Source organism: Tachysurus fulvidraco, chromosome 5 (genome assembly GCF_022655615.1).
Source record: "Tachysurus fulvidraco isolate hzauxx_2018 chromosome 5, HZAU_PFXX_2.0, whole genome shotgun sequence".
In the NCBI taxonomy this organism is placed as follows: Eukaryota; Metazoa; Chordata; class Actinopteri; order Siluriformes; family Bagridae; genus Tachysurus; species Tachysurus fulvidraco.
The window spans coordinates 24,254,485-24,281,205 of NC_062522.1; the positions used below are offsets into that span (position 1 = coordinate 24,254,485).

The 26,721-nt window shown below is 36.7% G+C and overlaps 2 protein-coding genes across 5 annotated transcripts in view; both read left to right on the forward strand.

Moving 5' to 3' along the window:
- Positions 1-10,665, forward strand: part of cntn4 (contactin 4) — a 146,525-nt gene extending 135,860 nt beyond the window's left edge. For all 4 annotated transcript variants that reach the window (XM_047813838.1, XM_027147177.2, XM_027147176.2 and 1 more), the window contains 4 exons: positions 4,442-4,628; positions 4,812-4,924; positions 5,197-5,365; positions 8,992-10,665. In XM_047813838.1, coding sequence (XP_047669794.1) covers positions 4,442-4,628; positions 4,812-4,924; positions 5,197-5,365; positions 8,992-9,083 — 561 coding nt within the window. In that variant the 3' untranslated portion in view covers positions 9,084-10,665. The remainder of the gene's footprint in view (positions 1-4,441; positions 4,629-4,811; positions 4,925-5,196; positions 5,366-8,991) is intronic.
- A 9,046-nt stretch (positions 10,666-19,711) lies between these two features.
- On the forward strand, positions 19,712-26,721 carry rhebl1 (Ras homolog, mTORC1 binding like 1). The gene is made up of 8 exons (XM_027147235.2): positions 19,712-20,157; positions 20,584-20,655; positions 22,606-22,673; positions 23,908-23,990; positions 24,111-24,167; positions 24,255-24,302; positions 24,410-24,491; positions 24,592-26,721. Exons 1-8 carry the CDS (start codon positions 20,106-20,108, stop codon positions 24,682-24,684), a joined length of 555 nt encoding a protein of 184 aa, XP_027003036.1. The 5' UTR covers positions 19,712-20,105; the 3' UTR covers positions 24,685-26,721.

Below are 26,721 nucleotides of genomic sequence, written 5' to 3' on the forward strand. Positions count from 1 at the left end.
TATGTAAACAAACTTGTAACCAAACATCTAACTTACACCTGGCCAAGCAATTACTTAGGATGCTCAAATTGAATCACAATTGGCACACATTAATGTTGAATGTGTGGCACTGTATGTCCTTTCAGCATCATATTTGATTGTTTGTTCATTGGTGCATTTTAAATCTGCCACTCTGTGACTTTTCTATTGTTTCCCACGGTATCCAAATCTCTGTACACACCTATATTTTCAACCAAACACCCTATAAACCTTTCTGGAAAGTTTGCCGATAGTGTGCAATCTGAATAATGTATTCATATTTAGTTATATCTCAAGAAGGTATAAAATATATTTTATCAGGCACATAAGATTTGTTGGGATTTTAAGCACCTCAGTGTCACTGCTGTGTTGAAAAATACCAAAAGGAGCCTCAAATTGTGGGTCTGTGAAAGATTCTAGTCTATAAGTGTACACATACAAGGTAGAGGTACAGTAGATGTGTCTAATAACCTGGATAGTAAGAAAGCTCAGCAAATCTTCTTCTACATTAAAAAACTATCAATTTGCTAATGTAATAGGATGCTAGTTTGGATTGCCGTACAATGTCCTAAGTAAATAATTAATTAATTGCCATTTACAATTTCTGCATTCAATGCATGAGCTATGTTTACATATGTTTACGTTGTTTACATATTTACATTTCGTAAAACCCAAATCGCATATTATGCTGCTTATGGTACTGGCATACAAAATAGAGATGTGGCTTTGCTCAATTTTCCAAACAAGACAAACTACAGTAAATGATCAACTGTTTTCATTTTCTCATTTCATACTTACACATCAGAAAAGTCTATGTTTAAATTTCTGAATAGTCTGCTTTATTTTGTGCTACACTGAGTGACTAATAAGGCTTTAAATCCTCACTGAGTTCAAGTATTGATGGCTGTCAAGTTCTATATACATGTTAATTCAGCAGATACTCTATCTACTAACATCCTGCATGTGGACACATCTAGTCTTTTGTTTGCTTGTAGCAGAGCTGTCATTTTCAAAATTTTCGTCCATTAGCTCTGAATATGGCTGTTGCTGAATCTAAGAGTTTTAGTGATGCTATTTAATGTAATAAAAAATGTAATGAATTATTGATTTTTTAAACTATACATCTGACCAGGGAATACTTGGCTTGCTGACTGCATTTTTAATTTGCCAAAAGGCTGCAAAGGTAATGCATATTAAAGAAAGTACATTAAACCTTACAAAATTAACTGAAGTATGGAGAATATTTGTCAAGCTACCTAAAAAATAGCATGTGTCCTGAGCACTAGAATTCAGACTAGAATATGCAGTCCCCCTCAAAATTAATAAAACAGCAAAACAAATTATATTGTTTTGACTATACACTGAAGACATTTGGGTTTGAGATCAAAAGATCAATATGAGATGATTGATAATCATTTTAGATTTCATTTACACATCTAGATGTCTTAAACAATTTAAAAGATCTTTGGTGGTCCAGTGGCAGGATCCTGTGCTCTCATTGCAATGGCATGGGTTTAATACCTATGTAGGGAGTTCACCCAGGCACTGAAGAGTCCCAAGCCTGGATGAAAAGGGTGTCAGGAAGGGCATAAAACTAATCTAATATGCAAACCTCGTCCTGCCAAATCTAATATGCGGACCAGGTTTTCATCTACGATTGCCCTGTATTTGGCTCCATCCATCTTCCCATCAACTCTGACCAGCTTCCCTGTCTCTGCTGAAGAAAAGCATCCCCACAACATGATTCTGCCACCACCATGTTTCATGGTGGGGATAATGTGTTCAGGGTGATGTGCAGTGTTAGGTTTCCGCTACACATAACGTTCTGAATTTTGGTCAAAAAGTTAAATTTTGGTCTCATCTGACCAGAGCACCTTCTTCCACTTGATGTTTGCAAACTGCAAATGGAATTTCTTATGGCTTTCTTTCAACAATGGCTTTCCTCTTGCCACAATTTAGAGATGTGGAGACAGAGATGTGTTCTGAGTAGGCAATATTGGGCGGGGCTCCACGCAGTACGTGCCGGGGATGTTTGTGTAAACAAGTTCCTGCGCGTTTGCCCCCTTGTTGCAAAGTTCAAATACTGAAGGAATTTAGGGAGCACTGATTTGCATGAATGAAATCTCAGATGATAATATACAGTGTGTCAGGGAGGGCATTCTGCAGATTGTTTATAGCTCAACAGAGCTCATATAGTGCCTCCTTAGCATCAGTGGGGGAATGTACACTCGAACAAAGAAAACAAAATAAAATGGTCTGCATCTAACAGTCTCAAACTCCACTAGCGATGAGCAGTAACTAGAAACAAACACAGAGGTCTTGCATCATCCAATGTTGATGTAAAAGCACATGTTTGCACAACTATTGCATCTTCTTTTGTGATTTTTGTGAAGTTTTAGTCTTTTCTGTTATTTCGGGCATTTCTCTTCATTCTCCACTTCATGAGGTGAAATGCATGCTCAATTGAATTAAGGTTCCATGATTGACTTTGCCCGTGTAAGTGTATTTCCCCTGATGAAGTCCTTTGTTGTGTTGTCATTGCCTAGCTGACGTTTCCCCCTAAGTTGATCGGATGCATTTCTCTTTAAATTGGCATACAGGACCTTACTGTAGTTTTGAATACAATCTACTATGAATTACATATTCATTAAAGATTAGTGAGCCCAAGATATTACATTACATTGCCTCCTCTGTGCTTCAGTGTGTATGTTTTGAATCATAAGCACTTAATTTCTTTCTCTGCACATATGCTTTTTTTCATCATTTTGGTAAAGGGCTTTCCAAATTGTTGTATTGGTTATGCTCAATACTAGTACAATGACTCTGCAAGCAATCCATCAATGTCTTTCTTTTCTCCCATAAACTGCTCTCTGGTCTTCATGTTGGTTTATCCTTATTAACATCAAATGCAGTCTTCACAGGCAAAACCCAGGAATGAACCATGAGTAGAACATGGCACACATGGGCAATAAGAAATACTTGTATTCCACATATTCCAATATTTTTGATTACTTAAATGGATGTGTTCAAACAATGGTACCATGTTTGAAATTTTTTAATCCATCAATATATTAAAAATCAAGAATTAATCTTTTAGTCAGCATTATATTTATCTTGTTAAGTAACTGAGACATCTTCAGTATATAGCAAAAACAAAAGAATTGTCCATTTTGGAGACAACTGTGCACATTATATTCAATTCCAGCAAGCCTTTTTCCATGTAATCAACCAATGGACTAGGTGTATCACCCATAAAGCAAGGTTGATTTGCAAATTCGACATTCATCTGAATGAAGTGTGATGATCTGTACCATACAGCTCTGGAAAAAATTAAGAGACTATTTTAATTTTTTTTAAACCAGCATCTCTACATGTGTGGCAGCCATGTCATCCCGGTATCTGTTGAATTCCAAGACAGCCACAGCTCATTCTGCTTAATGAAGTACTAATTGGGTGATTATCTGAATCAAACCTTATTTAACAAGGATAAGTATAAAAAACACAGCTGTTGTTACCAATTGGACCAGCTGGATGGCAAAAACAGTGTAGTAGTACCTCAAAAGTAACTGGAGTCTAATCAAATGCAGAATATTTTTGAGTGAGGAAAAGAAGGTTTCAATTTTGGCTTCCTGGAAGAAGGATACTGTCAGCATCAAGTTGCCTATATCCTTTAAATTTCAAAGACAGCAGTTCATATGAACAAGGTCAAGCACTAGACATTGGAAACTACAAAGCTACAAACCGGCACAGGGCAAAAACAACCCTACATTGACTGGAATGACCGCCAACTCATACAAATGTCACTTAACAACGATAGGATGACATAAAGGGACCTACAAAAAGACTACCAAATGGCACCCGGGGTAAAGTACAGGATGAAGATGTTTTGAAATGGCTCATAGAGGCAAGGCTGAAGTCATGCAAAGAGAGAACATAAGGATTGGCCCCAGAGGACTGTAATAAGGTCAACCTCTCTAATGAGACCAATTTTCACCTTTGCACAACACTTGATCATCTAATGGTTAGACAGAGACCTGTAAAGGCCTCACACCCACTGTGAAGTTGGTGGAGGATTTGAAATGATCTGGGGTACTTCAGCAAGGCTGAAATCGAGCACATTCATCTTTGTGAAGGCACATGAATCAAGCCACGTAGAAGGTTGTCCGGGAAGAAAACTTGCTTCTTTCTGCTCTGACAGTGTTGGATGTCAGGTTGGATCAAGGTATAGATGGAGGACCACCACATCAAGAGTTTGTCATGGCCATCTCAATCTCCAGACCTGAATCCCATTGGAAACCTCTGGAATGTGTTAAAACTAAATGTTTTGTTTTTGATTTTAAACTAAAAGGAGACCAGTTATGAGTTGGCTTAATATAGTCATTCTGTATTTATCTCTCTTTTTCTCTCAATCTCCCTCTTTTAGTTGAGGTACTGGGAGAAGAAGGAGAAAGAAGATATGGCTAGTGTGTTAAGGACAGTGGGAAATCGGACATCTGCTATTATTCAGGGTTTAAAAGGAAGCAGGACATATTATATCACAGTGAGAGCCTACAATTCAGCTGGAGCTGGACCTCCAAGTGCAGCAGTCAATGTGACCACCAAGAAACCTCGTAAGCACAAATGTTTCAGGAATAAATCTGCATTATATGAATGAATTAATCTGAGCTGACGTGCATTCTTGGATACAATATTGCACAATTACCAGTCATGTATAATGTGCTGCAGTTTGCAGTTTTAAGTTGTTGGTTTTTTTTTTTCATAAAGCTGTAAAAGCATTTTTTGTTTGTTTTTAGCTCCCAGTCAGCCTCCTGTAAAGGTAATGTGGAACACATCAAACTCCAAGATCATACTGAATTGGGAGCAAGTGAAAGCTTTGGAGAATGAATCTGAGGTCATGGGATATAAGGTATCTCATTTAGTAGCAGTATTAACAATATATATTAAAATAAAATTCATTCATATGCTTGTGGGGATACATATTGTAATCGAGGTCTTGTGAGCTCTAATAATTAGAACAATATATCTTTAAGTTATATATATATATATATATATATATATATATATATATATATATATATATATATATATATATATATATATAGTATGTAAAGGCCATTTTTTTTTATTGTTTGTTTACTGAATATTCAGGTTCCAAGTAACTTTTGCAATTCGTCCTAGGTTTTGTATAAGCAAAACCGTCACAGTCGTCCTAGAGTGATGGAGACCAACACCACATCAGTGGAGCTGTCTTTGCCTCCAGATGAAGAATACATCATTCAGATCAAGCCTTTTGGAGAAGGAGGAGAGGGCAGCAGCAGCAAACAAATCACAATCCCCAGAATATCTGGTATGTGTTTCCCTGTGGTTTTAGAAAAATATCTTTAGGGAAAGAATTATTTAAAAACTTCCATTCAGATCCAGCTTCGTGGAAAATATGCTTATATCACAATTTGTCTTATGAAGAGTAAAACTGGATTATTAAATAAGTAATTAATAATAAATAAGGAATAAACACAACAGGGGATGTTGTTTTAAAAAAAATAAATTAACAATGGGTTGGTGTAAAGCAGATAGCTATTACCACGGAGTTGAATTTCCAATAGGGGGCACGGTGGCTTAGTGGGTAGCCTCACACCTCCAGGGTCGGGGTTCAATTCCCGCCTCCGCCTTGTGTGTGCGGAGTTCGCATGTTCTCCCCGTGCCTCGGGGGTTTCATCCGGGTACTCCGGTTTCCTCCCCCAGTCCAAAGACATCTCTGGAAAATTGTTCGTAGTGTGTGATTGCGTGAGTGAATGAGAGCATGTGTGTGTGCCCTGTGATGGGTTGGCACTCCGTCCAGGGTGTATCCTGCCTTGATGCCCGATGACGCCTGAGATAGGCACAGGCTCCCCGTGACCCGAGGTAGTTCGGATAAAGCGGTAGAAAATGAGAGAGAGAGAGAGAGAGAGAGAGAGAGAGTGAATTTCCAATAGCAGTACAAAAAGTAGAGTTTAATTCATCTTAACTACAACAGTCTACAATGATTGCAGTTATTTTTATTGTATAATTATTAAAGAAGTAGTAATATATTAGAAACAGCGGAATTATATACCTTATGTCCAAGACATCATTCCTTTTATGAAATTAATCAATATTAGATATTAAAGAATTCAACAGTGCTAGGGTTTAAAAGAGTTTTTTAATACAAAAGAATACAAAAGAAAAAATACAGGTATTTATTAATCTTACAGCTTAATTTCAAATAGCATACCCTATTGTGATATTTTGTTTATATCACATTTATTTAATTAATTATGCCTAGTGTTTTTACATACTTTCTATATTTGCCTGTCTAGTTTATTTAAAAAAGGATTGATGCTGTGTTAAGGCTGATGCTATAGGAGTCTTCTTTGAGCAAGTTTTGTTGTCTGAAGCTCTGTGTGAATACGCGCCAATTTATTGGCTCAGACAGGACATGTGACGAAGGGAATACATGCCAGCAAAAACAATATAAGGGCATCAATGTCACATTACTCAGCTGTCTTCAGGAAGCACTCTGTAGTGTCAACTGTTCGTCCTGACTGTATAGACTAGGAAAAAAAATAATATTTGAATGCGCTAGGGGGGAAAAGAGACATGTTGGCAAGAAAGCATTTAAAGAGGTGCGTGCATATGTGCCCCTGCTATATTATGGAGGACAACTATGTACTCTCTTTGAGCTTTTTTGATTTTTCAGAGGAGCATGCCCGGTCGATACTTGAGGGAGCTGGCCATTTGCATTTTACAAACTTTCCTCTGCGTAAACTCCGAACAAACTTGTCTATAATTTCTAGCTAAGTGTCTGCACCTTGTGGTTCAGGTCCCATGTCTGCATGAGGCAGCGTGACATATTCAACCAATGTGCTCACAGGTTGAGTTAATGGTAGCAAAACAAGAGACAGGTCCTTCATTTTCTTTTGTTCTCTCCGCTGACTCTGATCTCTTTTATTTTGGATTCGGGAGCTCGTGTGACGATTTCTACCCGCCCCAGTAGAAAATATATTTCTTTTCGCATCAGGTGCTGAGGAGCTCAATATAAGCAAGGAGGGGCTTGCATCTTCTGATCTGCCACTGCAATCAGTAGCCTTTGAGGAGCTCCTTGAGGCGGTAGTGCTCTCTTTTGCTAAATGAATTAGATTTGTCTAAAGAGGAAGTTAGTGACACCTGTTCTAAGCTAGACAATCGCTTTCTGACTTCAGGCCACATGTCATCTCCCAGATCTCCATATTAAGGTATTGAGGTCCTGGGGGAATCCCTATTCAGCCCATCCCTTCTATTTTTTACAGCTAGAAAATAATGAGTATGCGTAGGGTTGAAGAGATGCTTGTGAGCTATCTCTCCCCTAGATTGCCCGCATGGAGGAAGTCTGTCATTCCTTCTAAGCCATGTAGAGCCACCTCAGCTCTTGTGAGTAAGGTTTACATGGCAGCAGGCCAAGCTAATGTGGCCCTGCACATCATAGGTCTTGCAGGACTACCAAGCTGACTTGCTAAAAGAACTCAATTGTGGCGATCCATGCAACAAAGCAGACAGCCCATAACATAAGCCATTCCATGGCTGAGATAGTACAGGGATAAAGGACAAAGACAAGTGTCCTTTGCACACAGACAGCACTGCGGTGGTTTCCTATATCAATCATCAGGGCAGTTGGTGTGCGTGCCCTCTGTTCAGGTTGGTGCAGCCAATTCTACTCTGGGCAAAGACCAGATTTCTTTTGCTGAGTGCGATTTTCATTTCAGGGCATGTAAATTGGGAAGAAGACTTCCTGTCATGGCAAGTCCTGAGGCCTGGGGAGTGTTGTCTCCACCCATAGCTGGTTTGCATTTGGCAGATTTTCAGCCAAACAGAAGTGGATCTGTTTGCCTCCAAGGAGTCGACCCACTCTCCTCTATGGTATTCCCTCTCTCATCTGGCCCCTCTGGGCCTGAATGCCCTGATACAGACGTGGCTGAGGCTATGCCTGTAAGATTTTCCCCAGGTAGCTCTGCTTCCAGAAGTCCTAGCCAGAGTGCACCACGATCGAGTCAGCTGTCTTTTAGTGGTTCCTCGTTGACCCAATCGAGTTTGGCTTGTGGACCTAGTCTCCCTCCTAGACGGCACTCCATGGGAGATCCTTTTAGGAACGATCTCCTCTCTCAGGCATATGGGGCAAGCCTACACCCCGCCCCGAGATGTGGAAGCTTTGGGTATGGCACCTCAGGGGGACCAGATCCTAGAGTCAGGTCTTTCATCTGAGGTGGTGGAGACTCTAGGGGCCCTGTCAGTCACCACAGCCTGCCTAGAATTTGCACCTGGCATGTCCTATCCTGCACACCAGTGTCCAGTCGTCCTACACGCCTAGTGTTCTCCACCCCACAAGTTGGTGAAACAGGGGAGGCTGCACTTGCTCTACCTGGTAACTTATTGACAACTTGAGAACTTATGTCCGGCGCTCAAGCTTGTGGCAGTTGTTTGACTGCCTTGAGAACCAGAATGGGGCAGTCTGATCACTCAACTAGGGTTATTGCCTTTTCCAGTTCTCTGGTCAGGGGTGTTCCCCTTGAAGAAATTTGTGCTGCAGCAGGCTGGTCCTCTCCACACACCTTTATCAGGTTTTATAATCTGTTCCCAGTCTGGTAGTGCTCTCTCAAGGCTTCTGGCACAGACATCGATCAGTGTGTGCCATGGGTATTGATGTTCCCTTAGCATCAACCTTGATGCAGCGTCTCGTTCTCTTTTCAGGGAACCGGGCTACATATGTAACTTGGTGTAGTTTTTGATTAAAGTGATTAAATTTGATTAAATTAGTATTTTTCAGTGTAAAGCATTGAAAAATTCTGTCATTCAAACACAAAACACCAAAATAGTGTGTATTAATAAAATTGTAACTAGACTAATGACTTTTTTTCTTTCTTGTGCAGTCAGTCAAGTTCATCACAGATGTTTAATGGTCTTGTTATCTTTGTCCATCTCTAGGTCCCAATGCAATTGGATCTGCATCCAGCGTATCCACTCTCTCAGCCCTCAGCACAATAGCCCTGTCCCTCACAGCCCGGACATCCTTATGACGCAGCGCACAGGCCAAATGCTTGAAACAATATGTTTAAAAAAGGAGACTCTTAAGAAAGCCCTAATTATGGGTTTGCAGTTTGCAATGCTGTTTGGAACAGGATGGCTCGTCTTGAATTTGTTGTTACCAAAGCTGATAGTACTCAAAAACTGAATATATATATATATATATATATATATATATATATATATATATATATATATATATATATATATATATATATGGTATGCATATTTTGTATGCCATAACTAGCTTTTATTTTGTTTGCTTTGCTTTTCTTGGAACAAACAAAACAAATAGACTTTATTGACTGAATTACAGCAAGAGGTGTTAGCCTTTGGTGAGGGCTATCATTAATGTATATGACACAGTCCACTGAGGTCATGTTTAAGTGGCCAAGATGGCCAGGATGTCTAAACATTCACTCCATGTGAGTCCTTGCACTGAATTCTCTTCTGAAGGAGGTAAGGAGAGGAAAAGTCAATAACTAGGAGTTTGAAAGAATTCTGACTGTGCTGCATATAAAGGCGGCAATCTTTGAAGGCCATTGTCTATCCACTGGCTTCAGTTACTTCCCATTTGATCTGCAGACGTTCGCCTGTTGTTAACATTGGACATTCAGACGTTTGTGTGTCTTTCCTATTATCTTATTCATATATTTCTATGTTCTGTCTGTTGTTTGCCTTTTGTGTGCCTCGTCACATGTTTTTTAAACTCCTCAGGTCCTCAAAAAGCCTTAACTTATATTTGCTGTTTCCCAGCAGGCTATGCTAATGCAGTGAGAGATTGCACAGTATTGCATTGGGTAGAAAGCTGGGGCTTAGTCAACTTGGATTTTGGATTTCTGTTTTGGGTGTTGGGTCCATTATTCCTAGTCCATCACTTCTATTTTTCTATCTTGTACCAGTTACCCATGGCTTAAGGGCAATACAGTGTATAATGTAGAAGGGCCATGGACCACATTTAGATAAATTATACTTAATCTGCTGCTGACATTTCAGTTCTCTTTTTTCAATGCCATTTGGGATCAGTTCCTTATAATATCTAGCTTGTAATATTTGTGAGGTGGAGGTTAGTAAAATGTAGGCTACTTAAATGGTTCTGAGACAAAGATCAACAAAAATGTATAACATGCTTTTTGTATATTTCAGAATGTTTATATTTAAGGAAACAACAGCAAAAACTAATGTTTCCTAAGAGTTGTTCTTGTTTTTTACATAATGGAAAAGATAAGAACTGTTTATTATTGTGGATAAGTGTTGCTTTGCATGTTGGTGTATTCTTCTCCATCTCCGTTCATTTGGTATTGATTGAATGGCTTACGATCATGCAATCACGAGTGCAGAAATAAGAATTATTGTTACCAGGGATTTGTGTATATATATGTATGTGTGCCGTAGCCATCTTTCTGCCTGTTTCTGGCTTGCTCGCCGTCTGTCTGTCTCACTGTCGTTCTTTCTCTCTACGGTGCTTTCAAACAAAGTACTTACCATTAGAAATGTAAAAAACATAGATTATTTTATTTGCTGCTGTTTGTTTATACTGGGTCAGAGAATAAAGGGGTTGTTTTTAAAAGCTGATTTGTTTCCACAATAATTTGCCACATCATTTATTCTATTTTCATGTGGTTTTAAAAAGTGAAGCAGATTCACAAGCAAGAAGAGATTGTGGCTTACTTTCCAAATGAAACCAAAGTTACATATCTTATAGTGTTATTTAAAAAACCATTAAACCAACAGAAAACAAACTTTTACTTCTTTGTAACACCATAAATAAAATAAATAAGAAACCACTTTTTTACAGTATATTCAAAAGCATAGAGCACTCCAGTGGCTGTCACTATCAGGTGGAGTTGGAAGGCATTAAGAAGAAGCATGGCTTGTCTAAAAAGGAAATGGAGAATATGCAATAATGACAGTTAAGGTACTGTGTTCCACAGTTTTTAACAGCACACTGGTTTTAATCTAGTAAGTAGACAAATAATTTAGTTAAATTTAATTCAATTCAATTCTTTTTTTTTTTGTATAGCACTTTTAACAATTCACATTGTCTTAAAGCAGCTTTACAGAAATATTGAAACATTCATTCATTCATTTTCTACCGCTTATCCGAACTTCTCGGGTCACGGGGAGCCTGTGCCTATCTCAGGCGTCATCAGGCATCAAAGCAGTATTCACCCTGGACAAAGTTATTGAAACATTAATTGATTAATTAAAATAAGAATGAAAATAATAAAATAAATACATACATTTAAAGTTATTATTTATATGAATTTAAAATTGAGAATACTATATATATATATATATATATATATATATATATATATATATATATATATATATATATATATATATATATATATAATGAACAAGCCGGAGGTGACGGTGGCAAGGAAAAACTCACTGAGATGATATGAGGAAGAAACCTTGAGAGGAACAATATCCTAAGGAAGGGAACTGAACAGTTGACACTGAACAGTAAATAATGTAAATAATGTAAATGTAAATAATGTCATTTAAACAAATGTTTATAATAGTGCAACCGAAAGCTCCTGAGGAATCACAAATCTCTGCCCCGTTGTAGCCTTTTGTACTTGAAGTACTACCAAATAGCCTCCACCTTAAATAATTGAGGGGCACCTACAGCCTGCAGGCCCATTCTTGCTTCTGATGAGAGCTTACCCTATCCATTCTTCTTCTAATCATTAGTAAGGTGTTGCCAAAGCAACAGTCACCCATGAAAGCTGTGCAGCCGGGCGTTACATATACTGAAAACATTCAGCCTAGATGCAGTTGTCCTCTGGATTCTTGCATGAAGATGAACAAGCAAGTTCTCAACACAGCCACAGCTCTACCTGCCACATAAGAGTCAGTCAAACAGAAAAAATTGTGTATAGATATGTACAGCTAGACTGTAGCACTGCAAAGCCATATCTTAAATAAAAATAAACATTTTAGAAAAGGCTCACATCTGGGCCTTATGTGGAATGTCGCTGGTGTCAAACCCCAACCTATTGCTCACACACCAAAATCCTGTAGAATCAAAAATCTTAACCCTCTTAAGTTTTTATTTGTACATAGCCACATAACACATATTAATCTGGATTGTTATACGCAAAATAATCCCTGTTCAAAAGGTTTGCATACCTTTAGTCCATAATATCAAGTATTGCCCCCAATAACATCAATGATGGCATGCAGTCTTTTGTCATAATTGTGCATGAGGCCCTTAATTGTCTAAGGTGTTATAGATGCCTATTCTTCTTGGCAAAATGCCTCCAGTTCCTGAAAATATTTTGGTTGTCTTGCACAAACTGCACATTTGAGATCTCCTCAAAAATGGCTCAATGATTTTGAGTTCAGAAGACTGTGATGGCCACCCCAGAACCTTGCCTCAACTTGGAACATCTGATATTTTCTGATAACATGCTTCATTCTTCATGCCATTCATTTTTACTAACTTCCCTGTGCAACTGGAGCTCACACACTCCTAAAACATAAGAAATTCACCACCATGAATTACAGTGGGGTGGTATACTTTTCACCGTGTTGACTCCTTTCCAAACATAACATTTATGGTTGTGAATATAAAGTTCAATTTTGGTCTCAGCAAATGACTCCCGAAGCTGTGAGGCTTGTCTAGGTGTCGTCTGGCATACTGAAGCTAGTTATTAAAGTTACTGAAGCTAGTACTAGCTATTGCTAGTTTTTTTTTTTTTCCTTACCGATGGTGCAGTATCCAGCCAAGTCAGTACATCTCATGAGCTGAAAAACTCACTGACATTAAGTCACAGGTGTGGAAACCTCACTTTCATAGTCATTTAAACTACTGTGTGTCAACCTGCATGTTTATAATGTGGCCAAACATTCAAGGATATGTACTCAAACAACTATGTGATAATTAATGACCACACATGACTACTGTCCTTATATAAGTAAAAAAAATTGCTTTGCATTATCAGCCATATTTTCCAAATAAATGGCAATGTTTACTTTTTTTAGGGTATGCAAACAAATGTGTTTGTATATATATATGTATATATATATATATATATATATATATATATATACATGTATATATATATATATAAACATCATTTTAAAAAGCCATAGAAATCATTGGTTTATGTGAAAATTCATTTATAATTTGTTTGTGTATGAGTACATTGTACACATACTGGTATCCTTTCTGAGGTATATTCCTGCCTCACTCACAGCTTCTGGGTTAGGCTATAGATTCTCCTTGACCTCCTTGTTCGTGTATATTCATTTAGAGTTCATACAACTTTTGCACAATAACACTACTAAAGACATCATACTGTAGTAAAAAGGTTTAAATTAATGATTTTGGCCAGGACACATTGGAGCATAATTGGTCAAATCTACGTGCCATTAAAAGTTCCAAACAGGGAGCACCTATCATTAAAATGAAGCCTACATGTATCACACTGTAGCTGAACCCAGCATTCCTGCCAAAGGTATTGGCACCAAAGCATATTAAAACACTTAAATCGATTAATCTGCACTTGAATTTGCCTACAGCTTCTGAGAATTTGGTACAGCCTGTTTTTCAGATGTTGTGCACGTGTGATGCATCAGACCAACTGCATATGAGTGACAAAGCCTTCAGGCCCTATGGATGGGGACATTGGCATTCTGACAACTTGAGGACATTATCATTCTTGCATGAGAAATGTTTTATCATAGGATAAACCTGAACAGTGAAAATGACTGTATTTATTTTCAATCACTCTCCTCACTTAGGAGCATGTGGATCGAAACATATGATTATAATGCCCCAAAGCATCTGTTCTCATTATGCTTTTCCATTAATTTGTCTGCAATAAGGGCTTTTGGGAGCACCATATAGGGTCTCTCCTGCCTAATGACCGGTTAGTGTACTGTATTGAGAAAGTAATTGCAGACAAGCTCAATCAGATCCTTTTTCCAATAATGTATTTTAACAATATCTGCCATTCAGCCTTTCCCTGGCTTCTATATCACCTCAAACATTAACATGATGTGTCAAAGCTGCTTTTCCCCTATTCTGGAGTCATGGTATCCACAGAGACAAATTGGTGTTAGCTTATATTTCTCAGGGGCAGGCAAATATGTGGAAGGCATCCTTGTTGCAACACATTTAGACAGGGCTTCTCTAAATTTGCAAATCTCAAGAAGCTCTGTGTCAGAAATCATGATGTCTGGAGCTGGAAATATGCTCTCTTACCACTTTATATTAATCCGGACATTTCAGCAGTGGATGTTTTCCCCATTGGGAAAAGTTAGAATGCAGGAAGGAGGTACCCAGTACAAAGCAAGCTCAACATAAATTATCTGGAGCTGCTGACAATTTGGTCAGCACTCGGGTACTTTTTTTTAATATGGGGGATTATTTCCCTTTTCACCTACAGTTGTAGCAAATAAAAATATATGTCCCATATTATCACTGTGCAGTGCAATCTAGTTTTTAACATCACATAATTTCATTCTCTATGTATACATACATAACCTGCATCTTATAAATATAAGTAAATTTGAAGCCAAACTTGCTTACTACTTACTACAGTGCAGATCATTATCTCCCAACATTATACAATTTTGTCTAAATCTTCCTCCCGGTGATCAGCTGCAAACTTCAAGTTTGGCTTTAAATTGTGGGTCTTGATATAAGGTTTCCTTCCTTACATGACAGCCTTTCAGGCAATGGTTATGTAGGACTCCCTCTTAGTGGGGAGATGCTGCCTCTTCTCAGCTTATCTGGTGATCTCCTCCAGCAGTTTCTTTCAGGTTGTCTTGGTGTGCAGTTGAACCTTTCAAACCAAAGTTTGTTCCTCACTGTTTTTGTTTCACTGTCTTTGCATTTCTTTTACAGTGGTGCATAGATTTCTCTGTGGTATAAATAGCAAAAACATTTTTTTATGTATTTTTCAGTATTTTTTTCATGTTAAATTTAAAAGTTTTAAATGAAAAATTTTGGCCATTTTTCATGTGTATGTGGGTGGATATGTGTTTTAAAATCATAGTAAGTAAGAATTATTTCATTATTTATTCGACTACATGTTGTAGTTCAATTAAACTTAATTTCAATTTATTTTTAAATATTTTTTTAATTTATACAGGTGATCAGTCAAATAGGCTAATAACTAATAAAGCTGGTAAATGTAGGTTATGATTTGTAGGTTTTGAAATGTAGGTAAACAATTTTCATTCCTTTTCAGTACAAACTTTTATCCTGGTTAGGGTCTCTGTGAATCCAAAAGTAAGTTGTGATCAATAGCAAGCAAGGCACAGAGAAAAAGAAAGGCAGTATAGCATGCAAAATATCCTGAAGTTTAATAATCATGGAAAAACCTCTGAAAACATTTGTGAAATTCTAAATATGAATAATAACCACAGGAAACATTTGCTTCAATGATGCTTTAGATGTACATTCCAGAGAACTTAGAAAACCTAGTTGCTGAACACTTTGAAATTCCTTTAACTGCAACTGCAAAAATACCAATACATAGATAATCAGTAGTTTTTTTTTATAATTTTAGTTTTTGAGTTTGTATGTTAGAGAGAGTATTCTTCTTGTGATTTACCAACAATTATAACACAGTGTGCTTTTTAACTGTTTACTATTGTATTGAATATTACTGTGTCAGTGTAAATACTTACAAGTTTCTCTATAGTTTTTTGCATGCCTAACGCAGATCAGCAAACAATATACACACTTGTACAGTACAGAATACAGCCTAACAGAGAGTGATTCATGCACACACACATGCAGATTATTGTTGTATAAGTTTTTTTTTATTTTAAATCAATGTACCATTTATTATTTATGTATTTATGTACAGTATATTTAAATAATATATTTATTATGTATTTTTAATTTTATGTCCCACCCCTAAAAAAAGGACCTCCACACCCCTAAAAAAAGGACCTCCACACTTTTTTCTTTTTTCTTCATTGTTGTCTTTGTAAAAACAAAATTTGGGATGCCGCTAGCTTTACTATATAGTAAAATATCAAAAATGTTGAATGTTGTTCACACAAATTGGTCTAATTTCGAATAACACCAGAGTATCATCGACCATATTGAAATTTGTATCTCATCAAGTATCAGTGTCTGGCAGCCCTGCCTCTCTTCCACTAAGTAAGCAAAGCTGCCAACATTGAGTGCATGAAGTCCCTAACATTCCACACTTCATTTCTTTCATCTGAATAAGTACATCATCCGGGTACCTGAAGTGCACTTCTTGTTGGACTTTTTAGTATAAACACAGTACTCACTACTCTATTTATAGAAAATAGTGCATGCAATTATGAAATATGTGTTCTAATATAATATTATGACAAATGTGTTCTAATTTTTTTTTTTTTTTAAAAAGCCATCAGTAATGCGAATCTTCCCAAAATACACAAGCAAATTACATTCATAAAATAAATGTTCATATTGTTCATATTCTACATATTTTTATATATATTTAATATCTAAAATATCTTAAAAAAAATTTTGGAAAGCTCACTTACATTACGTCATTATCGTTAGAGAAATATTGAATATTTTGTGGGATTGTGGGATTGCTTTGATAACACTGTTCTCAGTCCATTAACTTAAATTTTGAACAAAAAAAAAAAGCAAAAAAAAACAAGACATTAATAAGGCAATGTATTAATACTGGTTCCAGTCAGTGTTGTATAAAGTACTAGAAAGCAATACTTGAGTAAAAGTACAAGTATCGTACTAGAAAAAGACATTGGTAGAAGTGAGAGCAGAGGTGGGAAGTAACGGAGTAAAAATACTTCGTTACTGTACTTAAGTACATTTTTCTGGTATCAGTACTTTACTCCACTATTTATTTTTCGGACAACTTTTTACTTTTACTCATTACATTTTTACACAAATATCTGTACTTTTACTTCTTACATTTTCAAAACGGACTCGTTACTTTTAGTATTATTTCTTCTCATTGAGCGCTGTTTCCAGCCTATCATCCTATCATTGTGCGGCTTTTTCCCCATGTGACTGGTGTACTGTATTATTTACTGGCTATCAGACATAGACTAAGGATAGCGGAGCTAACAATGAGCAGCACGCCTACAAAAGGAATGGCTAATGTTAATTCAGAGGGAGTCACCGATGTTAAAATAACTAACTACGAGGACATTCCTGAACACACATGGCCATATATGAGGGAGATGTTTGAAATCATCGGCGTCAAAAAGGATTCCTGGCGAATGCGTTGCGAATTGTGTCAACCAGGGGCGGTTCTAGTCCTTTTTTAGGGTGGCTTCCGCCCCCTGTCTGTAATCTCAGCCACCCTAAAACTATAAGGATAATTTTTACTTTCATAAATAAACAATAAAAATTACGTTAAAATGCAGGACATGTCGTCGATGGGAAAGAAAAGTATTTAATCAGTTTGATCCAAGAGCAATATTTTTTTACTTTGCTTTTATTCCATACTTTTACACGTGTGTTGTAGTCTTTCATAAGTGCGTCATCAGCTGTCGGCTTTATTTGAACAGAAAAACACAGGTACGCGCGGCGTGCACGCGCAGTCAGAGCTGGAGGCGTTTATCTATAACGTTAATCGGCGGAAAGACGCAAAGACGGCAACCAAAAGCAGTGAAATGTCATTATTCTTATTACCAGAGTTGTCATATATAATATAATATAGAACTCTTCTATATTATAGAACTCACTGAGGGCTAAACCCCCTAAAGATGAAATCCTAGAACCGCCCCTGGTGTAAACCCAAAAAACACGAAGTGCTTAATTTAATTAACATTAATTTTGTCATTTGTAAAACATCACAATAATTTTGAGTTGGTTTCAAGGACAGAGCTGGAATCTCCCTACAGTTTGGGATAAGGCCTTGGTGATACACTTGGTATACATTACATTTCCAAAAGTATTGGGTCATCTGACCTTTCCTGCTATATGTGGTTGTTTTCTGATCTCATCCCTACTGAACACCTTTAGAATGAATGTGAACGCTGACTCCATCCTACCTCACCTACATCAGCTCCTTTATAATCCCTGACCATAATTCATTTTCTAATGTAATGTGTTTGTCTTTTCCAAACAAAAATGAAGTTGGCCTGATTTTAATAACAAATTTTTAACAGATTTTAATAACCTGTTATAATAAGAGGGTCATTTTTATTTTTTTTAGCCCTTAGCTCTGTGTTGTCTTGTGTCTTTATGTAGCACCAGAGTCCTGGAGGAACATTGTTTCATTTCACTGTGTACTGCATCAGCTATGGTCAAAATGACAATAAAAGCTTCTTGACTTGACTTATAGCTTTTATTGCATTTTTGGGAACTGACAGTGAGTAAGCAGAGTAGATAAACCTGGAGAAACAGCCAAATATTTGCCAGAAACAGAGATGTCTCTTTGTGACCACAAATGCAAAATAGAGATATAAACTTTATCTAAATGATTCCATTCATTCATTCATTCATTCATTTTCTACCACTTATCCGAACTTCTCGGGTCACGGGGAGCCTGTGCCTATCTCGGGCGTCATCGGGCATCGAAGCAGGATACACCCTGGACGGAGTGCCAACCCATCGCTGGGCACACACACACTCTCATTCACTCACACACTACGGACAATTTCCCAGAGATGCCAATCAACCTACCATGCATGTCTTTGGACCGGGGGAGGAAACCGGAGTACCCGGAGGAAACCCCCGAGGCACGGGGAGAACATGCAAACTCCACACACACAAGGAGGAGGTGGGAATCGAACCCCAACCCTGGAGGTGTGAGGCGAAATAAATGATTCCAAATGTTTAGAATATTTAATCATTTACTTCATTTGTTATCCTTTGTAGTTTTTATACCTGGGTATTTAATAGTTTAATATTTAATATATATTTGAAAGAGTGGTTAATCTAATAGTACTTGAATGAGATTCTGTGGCCTTACAGCACCTGACATTGATTTCCTTACCCTTCCATTCAGAGCTGTAAGTTTTCTATGTAAAAGGCCCATGGTTCTTGCAGAATTTCTTTCTCTGACACACAATGTCAGACATTGCATCCTGGCACTGAATTTGTGGTGATGCTCCTGGGACCTACCTTGAGGTATATATATATATATATAGGGTTGAAATGGGACAATCTTGTTTCATTCCTTTGTTAATAATACTGAAATCTTATTAGGTAAAATCTGTAAATGCATTTGTGTTCAATAGTATTGAAGACTTTAAAGAAATCGAATAATAATAATAATAATAATAATAATAATAATAATAATAATAATAATAATAATAATAATATAGACCCTTTGTCTTGGGTTCTTGAAGTCTCAGCCAAATTGACCTACAAATGTAAATAGCTTGTTATAGTTGTAGTTCTCAAATGATTACTTACGTTATACATTTTTAACTTTATTTGACAATCAACATATGATTTGTTTTAGCCTAACAACTATATAAAGTGTTTAACGGTTTAAAGAAACCCACTAGCTAGCCTATGTACCATTTCACACATTTCTATATCATATTAAAATTCATTTTTTGACAATGACTGGTGATAAATACTAATCCACGACCGAGGGAGCTTAGAGCTCTGAATGAGACGCAGCCAAACGAGAATTCGAACACAACCCTACGAGTAACTGTCGTGCGCGGCGAAGTCAGCTTTACGACAGTTTTTAGTTCTCGAAAACTAGTTTTCCGACAGTGACATAAAAGTACCAAGGCGGTGAATAAGCTTTTTATCGCTTGTTGAGATTCGTTTCGAAATCTAGATTTAAATGTTTACAGCAGGTGACTGTTGACTAAAAAGTATTCTGGACAATTGTAATCAAGGTTTAGGCCGTACGTAGAGTTTATAATCCATGCGATTTTGTCGTTAGAAAAGTTAAAACTTGAGGCCCAGCCAACGGAGCAGCACGGAAGAAAAAAGTTTTGTTATTGTCATGTGACGCGATACGCATGTGGCGATAAAGTGTGGCTAATCTTTCGGCGTATTTACAACCAGTTATTTGATTTCAGCGTACAAGTCCTATTTTCAAGGCATGCCTCAACCGAAATATAGAAAGATTGCTGTTTTGGGGTACCGGTCTGTAGGTAAGTGTTGACTTAGGATAGGTATTGGTCTGTGTTTGCTAACTAGAAAATTAGCAAGCTAGCCAGTCACGGTGACTTAGCCCTGTTGTCCTTTGACTTTCTTTTCAAATGAAAGTGATTAAATCCTCAGCTGCTGCTTGACAGGTTAGCTGTTTGAGTCACGGAAAAAGCACAACATTTTTTTTTTTAAAGTTACCAACTTTTTTTTTTAATTACTTTTTGTTGAATGTCATTTTTAGCTAGTTGGCTAGCTGAACCTGCTCAAAACCTCGCGCACACGCCGTGTTGGTCTGATTCCGCACTGCTGTGTACGACGGGTTTGGACCGAGTATTAACGCGGTTTTGAATTATGTTGAGCCTCATTGAGGTAGATAGATGGAGGTTTCACAATGTTGCTAAGTAACTTTTGATCTTCTTTTACAACAGGAAAGTCCTCTCTCACTATTCAGTTCGTGGAAGGGCAGTTCGTAGATGCATACGACCCTACAATCGAAAATAGTGAGTATATCACTTGCTTATACAACTGTGTACTTTTTTCTTTTTTCCCCATCTTTGTGTTTATATCTTTCATTTGTAAATTGATTGCAGAATCAGACACTGTTGTAGGTCATGATTTTATTCAAGGTCAAATAATTTGTCACCTACACAGTGATGTTCAGTAAAGTTAAGGTTAAAGTGAAATGAAAACTCAGCTTATACCTCCATAGGCCGTGCATATAAATAAACTACATATGAGACTATATACATTGTTACATATAGAGGCAGCACAAAATGTGCAAATGTTACTGGATGGAAAGTGATGTACCAAAAGTGCAGGTGTGTTACATACAGTACAATAACAGTGTGTCATTTAGGGTGCTTTCACATCTATAGTTCGGTTCATTTGGTCCGGACCAAAAGCAAAAAATGATACATTGTAGCTTTTTAGCAGGTTTGGTTCCTTTTCACACCACACTGATCGTTCTGTTCCGCACCATTTGAAACGAACCAAAATACAGTCATTTGATAACATCCAAATCACTCATTGGCCACATGTCTTTGAGCGTATTTCCTAAACTGCTTCTCGATTGGTCAGAATAAACGTGCGGGAAATTGCAACGAAACGTAAACAAAAAGAGGAAAATACAGTACACCATGGAGAGACGTCTGCACACTGAAATTATGTTCGTAGTTGTAATCTACTACATCGATTGTATACAGCACTCTATGCAAAGTCTTAATTTTCGGAATGAATCGCGGATGCGGCTGGAAAATATTTTAATGCACTGCAAACGGCGAAAACGCATCGCAAGACACTTCAGGAGGCGGCGAGCATTACTTTTGCGTAACTGTGACATGCTTATCTTCCGAAAATATTGCCAACGACCCACTACGGCAGCTGGTTTAGTCCAAAATGCGCAATACTTTTTGCAGTTAGGTCTATTCGATCTCAGACCGTGTTCTCACCACAAATGAACCGTACCAGAGTTTGTTTGAAAGCGTACCGAGACTACCTCTTCAAGGAGGTCTCGGTACGCTTGTTTGGTCCGCTTTTGGTGCGCACCAGAGTTCGATTGCTGCATTCTCACCTGCTAAAAAGAACCGCACAAAATGAGCAATCAAACTCTGGTACGATTCAACCGAACTAAACAAGGCAGGTGTGAAAGCACCCTTAACTGACTTCATAATAAACACTGAATGTTTTTTTCACTTCCATTAAAGTTAAAAGGAATATGGAACATAATGTTTAGACATCAAAAAGTGTGTTGACATAATTTCACACAGTAAAAAAACGATTAGTATATTATCAAATTCCTCAGCTCTGATAACAGCGGTCAATTTTTTTCCTTCCATTCTTATTTATACTAACTACAGAATGAGTAGATTTGTATTTTAAATACTTTCTTAATTTATAACCACCACCCACTTTTGCATAAAATTATAGATGCAACATATAGATTACATAACTACAAAAGATAATTTTTGTTTGTTAGACATTCAAACTAGCAAGCTTTGCCTGCTCTAATCTGCTGCAGGGTTTCCCAGTAAAGTGTAATTCTTTAAATACTATACGGTGGCATGTATTTGGCTCTTTATAAAATAATATAAATGCAATAAACTCATCATATACATATTGCATACTACAGAGGAAAATATGGATCACTGGGTTGTAACTGCAGTCCTAGATTGATAGATTAGCTGATGGTGAATTTTATTTATAGTTAAATTATTATTAATTGTAAAGTCTTCTGAGTAAAGGCGCTTTACTGATTCATTTACGATGAAATTCATGTTGATTCAGAATTCATGCTGAAGTCTCCATGCAAGCCATCTCGCTAACTTTGGCTGTACAAGACTACTCTAACTTTTCATGTACACATAGAAATGAATGTTTTCTAATAAATACAGTCATCTTATTATTTTATATCATTTGCCAACCATTTTCTCTTTTCTTTGGCTTTGTTGTAGCTTTTAATAAAATGGTGTCTGTAAATCGACAAGACTTTAATCTTCAGCTGGTCGACACTGCTGGACAGGTAAAAAATAAATAAATAGGTCTTTAGTTGTATTCAGTGCTAGTAGTGCATGATTTATTCTGTTATTTACTATGATAATTTGGTTTAAAGATGAAAATCAGAAAGTGAAATAAATGCTATAGTGAAATTTTTAAACATTTTATTTACTCGTTTCGATGGTTTGTATAAAAGATACTTTGCATGATCAATACATTTCAAATAATTCTTATTAAGGGATATTAGAAAGTCATTATTTTACCTGCCAGTGGGCATTTCACAAAGGAAACAGTGTATGTTTGACCTGTGTATTGAAAGCTATATGTTTATCATTCATTTTGCCCTTTATTTGCATTAGTTATTCTTTACTTTTTTAAAAAAGCACATAAAAAATAATAATAATTATGTTGACCCAAAGTGTTCTACAGGTCAATCAAACAAATAAATCTACAGTAGAGTTATGTTGTATATAGAGTAACAATAGTAAGTTTATAATAGTAATATTAGAGCAACAATAATAGTAGAAATTAATAATTAGTACATTTAAATACAGGATTAATTATTTACCTATTTCAAACAATGAAGATGCAGACCCCACATTGAAAGGGACATTCTAGGAGTATAGGACCAACCACAGCAAAGGCACGGTGGGGAAGTACAAAAGATGCTGATTGATTTTTGGGCACAATACAATAATAATAGCTGCTGAATTGTGGATGGATTCACTTACATAGGCTAAAGATTGTGCTTACTGAGTACAGTTAATGCTCAAGTATTTATCATTATTTAGTGGGTAAACTCGCTTTCACATTAGACATAAATCTGAAAAAAATAATAAACTGAAATTTCTTCCATTTCAATAGTCTCAAATCTAATATACAGCTGTAAATAAGTAATTAGTCATAATCCCATTAACCATGTGACCCAGAAGCAGATGGTTCCCTTTTTAGTCCAGTTCCCCCCAGGAAGGAAGGTTTCTTCCTCAGATTCTCATGGCTGGGGATTTTTTTCTTGCTAAGTCACCTCTGGCTTGCTCATTATGGATATTATAATCTGAATTTCTCTTCAAATCTGCTTTGTTAAAAATACTCTTTAAAATGTGTATATGTGTGTATGTAATCATATTGCTGGGAGTTTGGCAATGGGATTAAGTCAGATTTTGAAATCTATATCTGACAAAGGCGTGATATTATAGCAGTAAGTAAACTGCATATTTTTTATCTGTTGTGTTTGTGCACACTCTTTTTTCATCTTTCAGGATGAGTACTCAATTTTCCCACAGTCTCACTCAATGGACATTCACGGTTATGTTCTGGTGTACTCTGTTACCTCAATGAAAAGGTTGGTTATTTGTGTGTAGTTATTCATGTAGTTAATTGGTCTATTTGTCAGGCATTACTCTAAGTCCTGTTTCTTTTGTTCTTTCTCTATCTACCCTGAAACATTTACTCTTGGCACTAGCTTTGAAGTGGTTCAGGTTCTACATGACAAACTGCTTGACATGGTTGGAAAAATACAGTAAGTATGTTTGTGCATGTGCATAATTAAATCTGTGTGAAACAGATTGTGATTGTGGGGAAGAAAAAAAACTGTTTGTTTTTCCAGGGTGCCTACAGTGTTGGTTGGAAATAAAAAAGACCTTCACATGGAAAGGTAAGTACAGCAGGGCAGAAGAAAGTGAAGTAAAGAATTTGAGGACTGGTTCAAGTCTATCACACTCTCTCACACACTCTCTCTTTCTCGCTCTCTCTCCCTCTTAGAGTTATTAAACCAGAAGAAGGCAAGAAGTTAGCTGACTCTTGGGGAGCTGCCTTTATGGAATCATCTGCCAAGGAAAACCAGGTAATGTTTTTATTATTTCAGTTTTATTTCAGTTTCATTGTTCAAACCATTTGATGCACTAAATGTTATGTGCACATGTTACTCTTTTTTGTGCTTACAGACAGCTGTAGAAGTTTTTAAGCTGATTATTTTGGAAATGGAGAAAGCAGATGGAAATGCCCCATCTGAGGACAAGAAATGTTGTGTAATGTAGGTGACGGTGTCTTACATAAACACACAGCAAGCTGCCTGGTCAAAGTTAAATGTGACATCACCATCAGTCAGCACGGTTCAGTATAGTGGTGGGACTGCTGTTCTAAACCTCTATCCCACTCCTCACAGCAGCTGGAAAGATTTATATATGAGTGTATACAAAATTCAGAAAAGCACTATGAATAGTATGTGATCCCGGAAAAAGAAAATCCCCTGAAAGGAAAATATCTATAGCTTATAGTGACACTTACACTACTGTTCATTATCCATCAAAATACTTAGAGGTGCGTTTGAAGTAAATTGTTAAAGCCTCTAGTGTTTAATTGTACATCTTAAATTCTGACATTGTTGCAAAGTTGGGCCCCATAGCACACATCTTATAACCTCTGTGCCATAGGGATTTGTTGAATGAACTATGACCTGGTCAACTCCTGCTTGATAATATGCCTTCAACATAACATGAATGAATGAATCATGACTTATAAATCTATTTTTCCTTCCATGATTAAATGTGCCTGATGCACTCTTGATGTGACTGGGCAGGTATTATGTTTTTTCCTCAACAAATATTATGGCCTAAAGCAAGTGCACATTTTTATTTTCGGGTTAATTTCTCATTTTATCTCCTGGTTTTTTGTTGTTGTTTTTTTGTCTCTGTATGTTATTAGAGATGTGCTTTTTTTTTTCTTTAATTGATTGTCTAGTATAGCTTTGCTTTGGTTCATGCTGTTGCAACTGTGTATGTAGGATTTGTAAGAAATGTAGTTACATGTGGTGCAAAAAGTTCATTGGACTTTTCCTTGACAATATACCAAAGTCAGTGGTCAGCAGGAAAACGGCTTTTAAATAAATACTTTTATGCCCTAGGAATAATGTAGTTGTTTTGTTTTTGCTTTTGAGGTAAAGCAGTTAATCATGTTTTATGGGATAGTATAGGGTACATTAGGGTTTGATTAGATGTATAGTTTAGCTTCAAATCGGGCACAAACATCATTGTACAGCAAAGTCTGAAAAATAGCATATCACATTGAACCTAATTCTTTATAAGTAAAGCTATAATATAAAATACTGTATTAATAATCTCATTAAAATAGCACAGTGTTATAAACTGAAGCAATTTCCAAGTTGGTATCATATTGTCCATAGACATTTCTTATTATATTTATTTAATGGTGCCACACAAGTATTCTAGCTGTACATTTTTCAGGTGTGTGGTTTGAGAACATCTTTAGCACACTTGTGGTTCTACAATGCAAATTGTTTACTGGAATAATGGAATTGGGTTGGGGTTCAACATTGAAAGTTTTAGCTTTGTTGGACTGATTTAACTATTTCATATTGTGGAAATCCTACATATTAAAAACTAAAATGTTTTATGCTTGATCAGCCCTATAATTCAGACTTAACTCTACTGTCCTTTTGGGGTCTTTATTTTAATTAGTGTAGATAACTAATATATTAAGAAAGAGAGGTGATGCTGTTTAAAGTGCCTTTACTCCCAAAACATGTTTGGTCTGTAATTATGTCGAAGCAGTGAATCTTTTGTCATATATTCTTTACACAATGTAACGTGAAAGCTCCTACTCATTTGGCATCATACTGCAGTTTGTATACATCTTATCCAAGCTAGTAGCTTGGCCCCACATTGTCTTGGATGAACACGTCAAGAAAGGGAAAATTTCCTGACAGATTAATTTAAAACAATCATCATGTAACCAAATAAGGTTATTTCTGGAATTCAGTGTGATAAATCATGGTGTCATAAAAATCAGCAGGTAGTTACCTTTAGTTTAGATTACTGTTAGAGGGAGGAAAGTTACCAGCATCCATTTGTTTATAAAATATTCAGACACATTAAATTTTCTTAATATATGGTGCTCTTTCAGGGTTCTTCTTTTTAATGTCACCTAAAGTTTGTATTTATGGGGAATCCTCTTACTACATGCCCATAACCTGAATCTCTGCTGTGGGGGTCATGGTTAATTCAGAAAAACTTGCTGTACACAATTTTGTATATACAAATAAAATCTGTACTCTA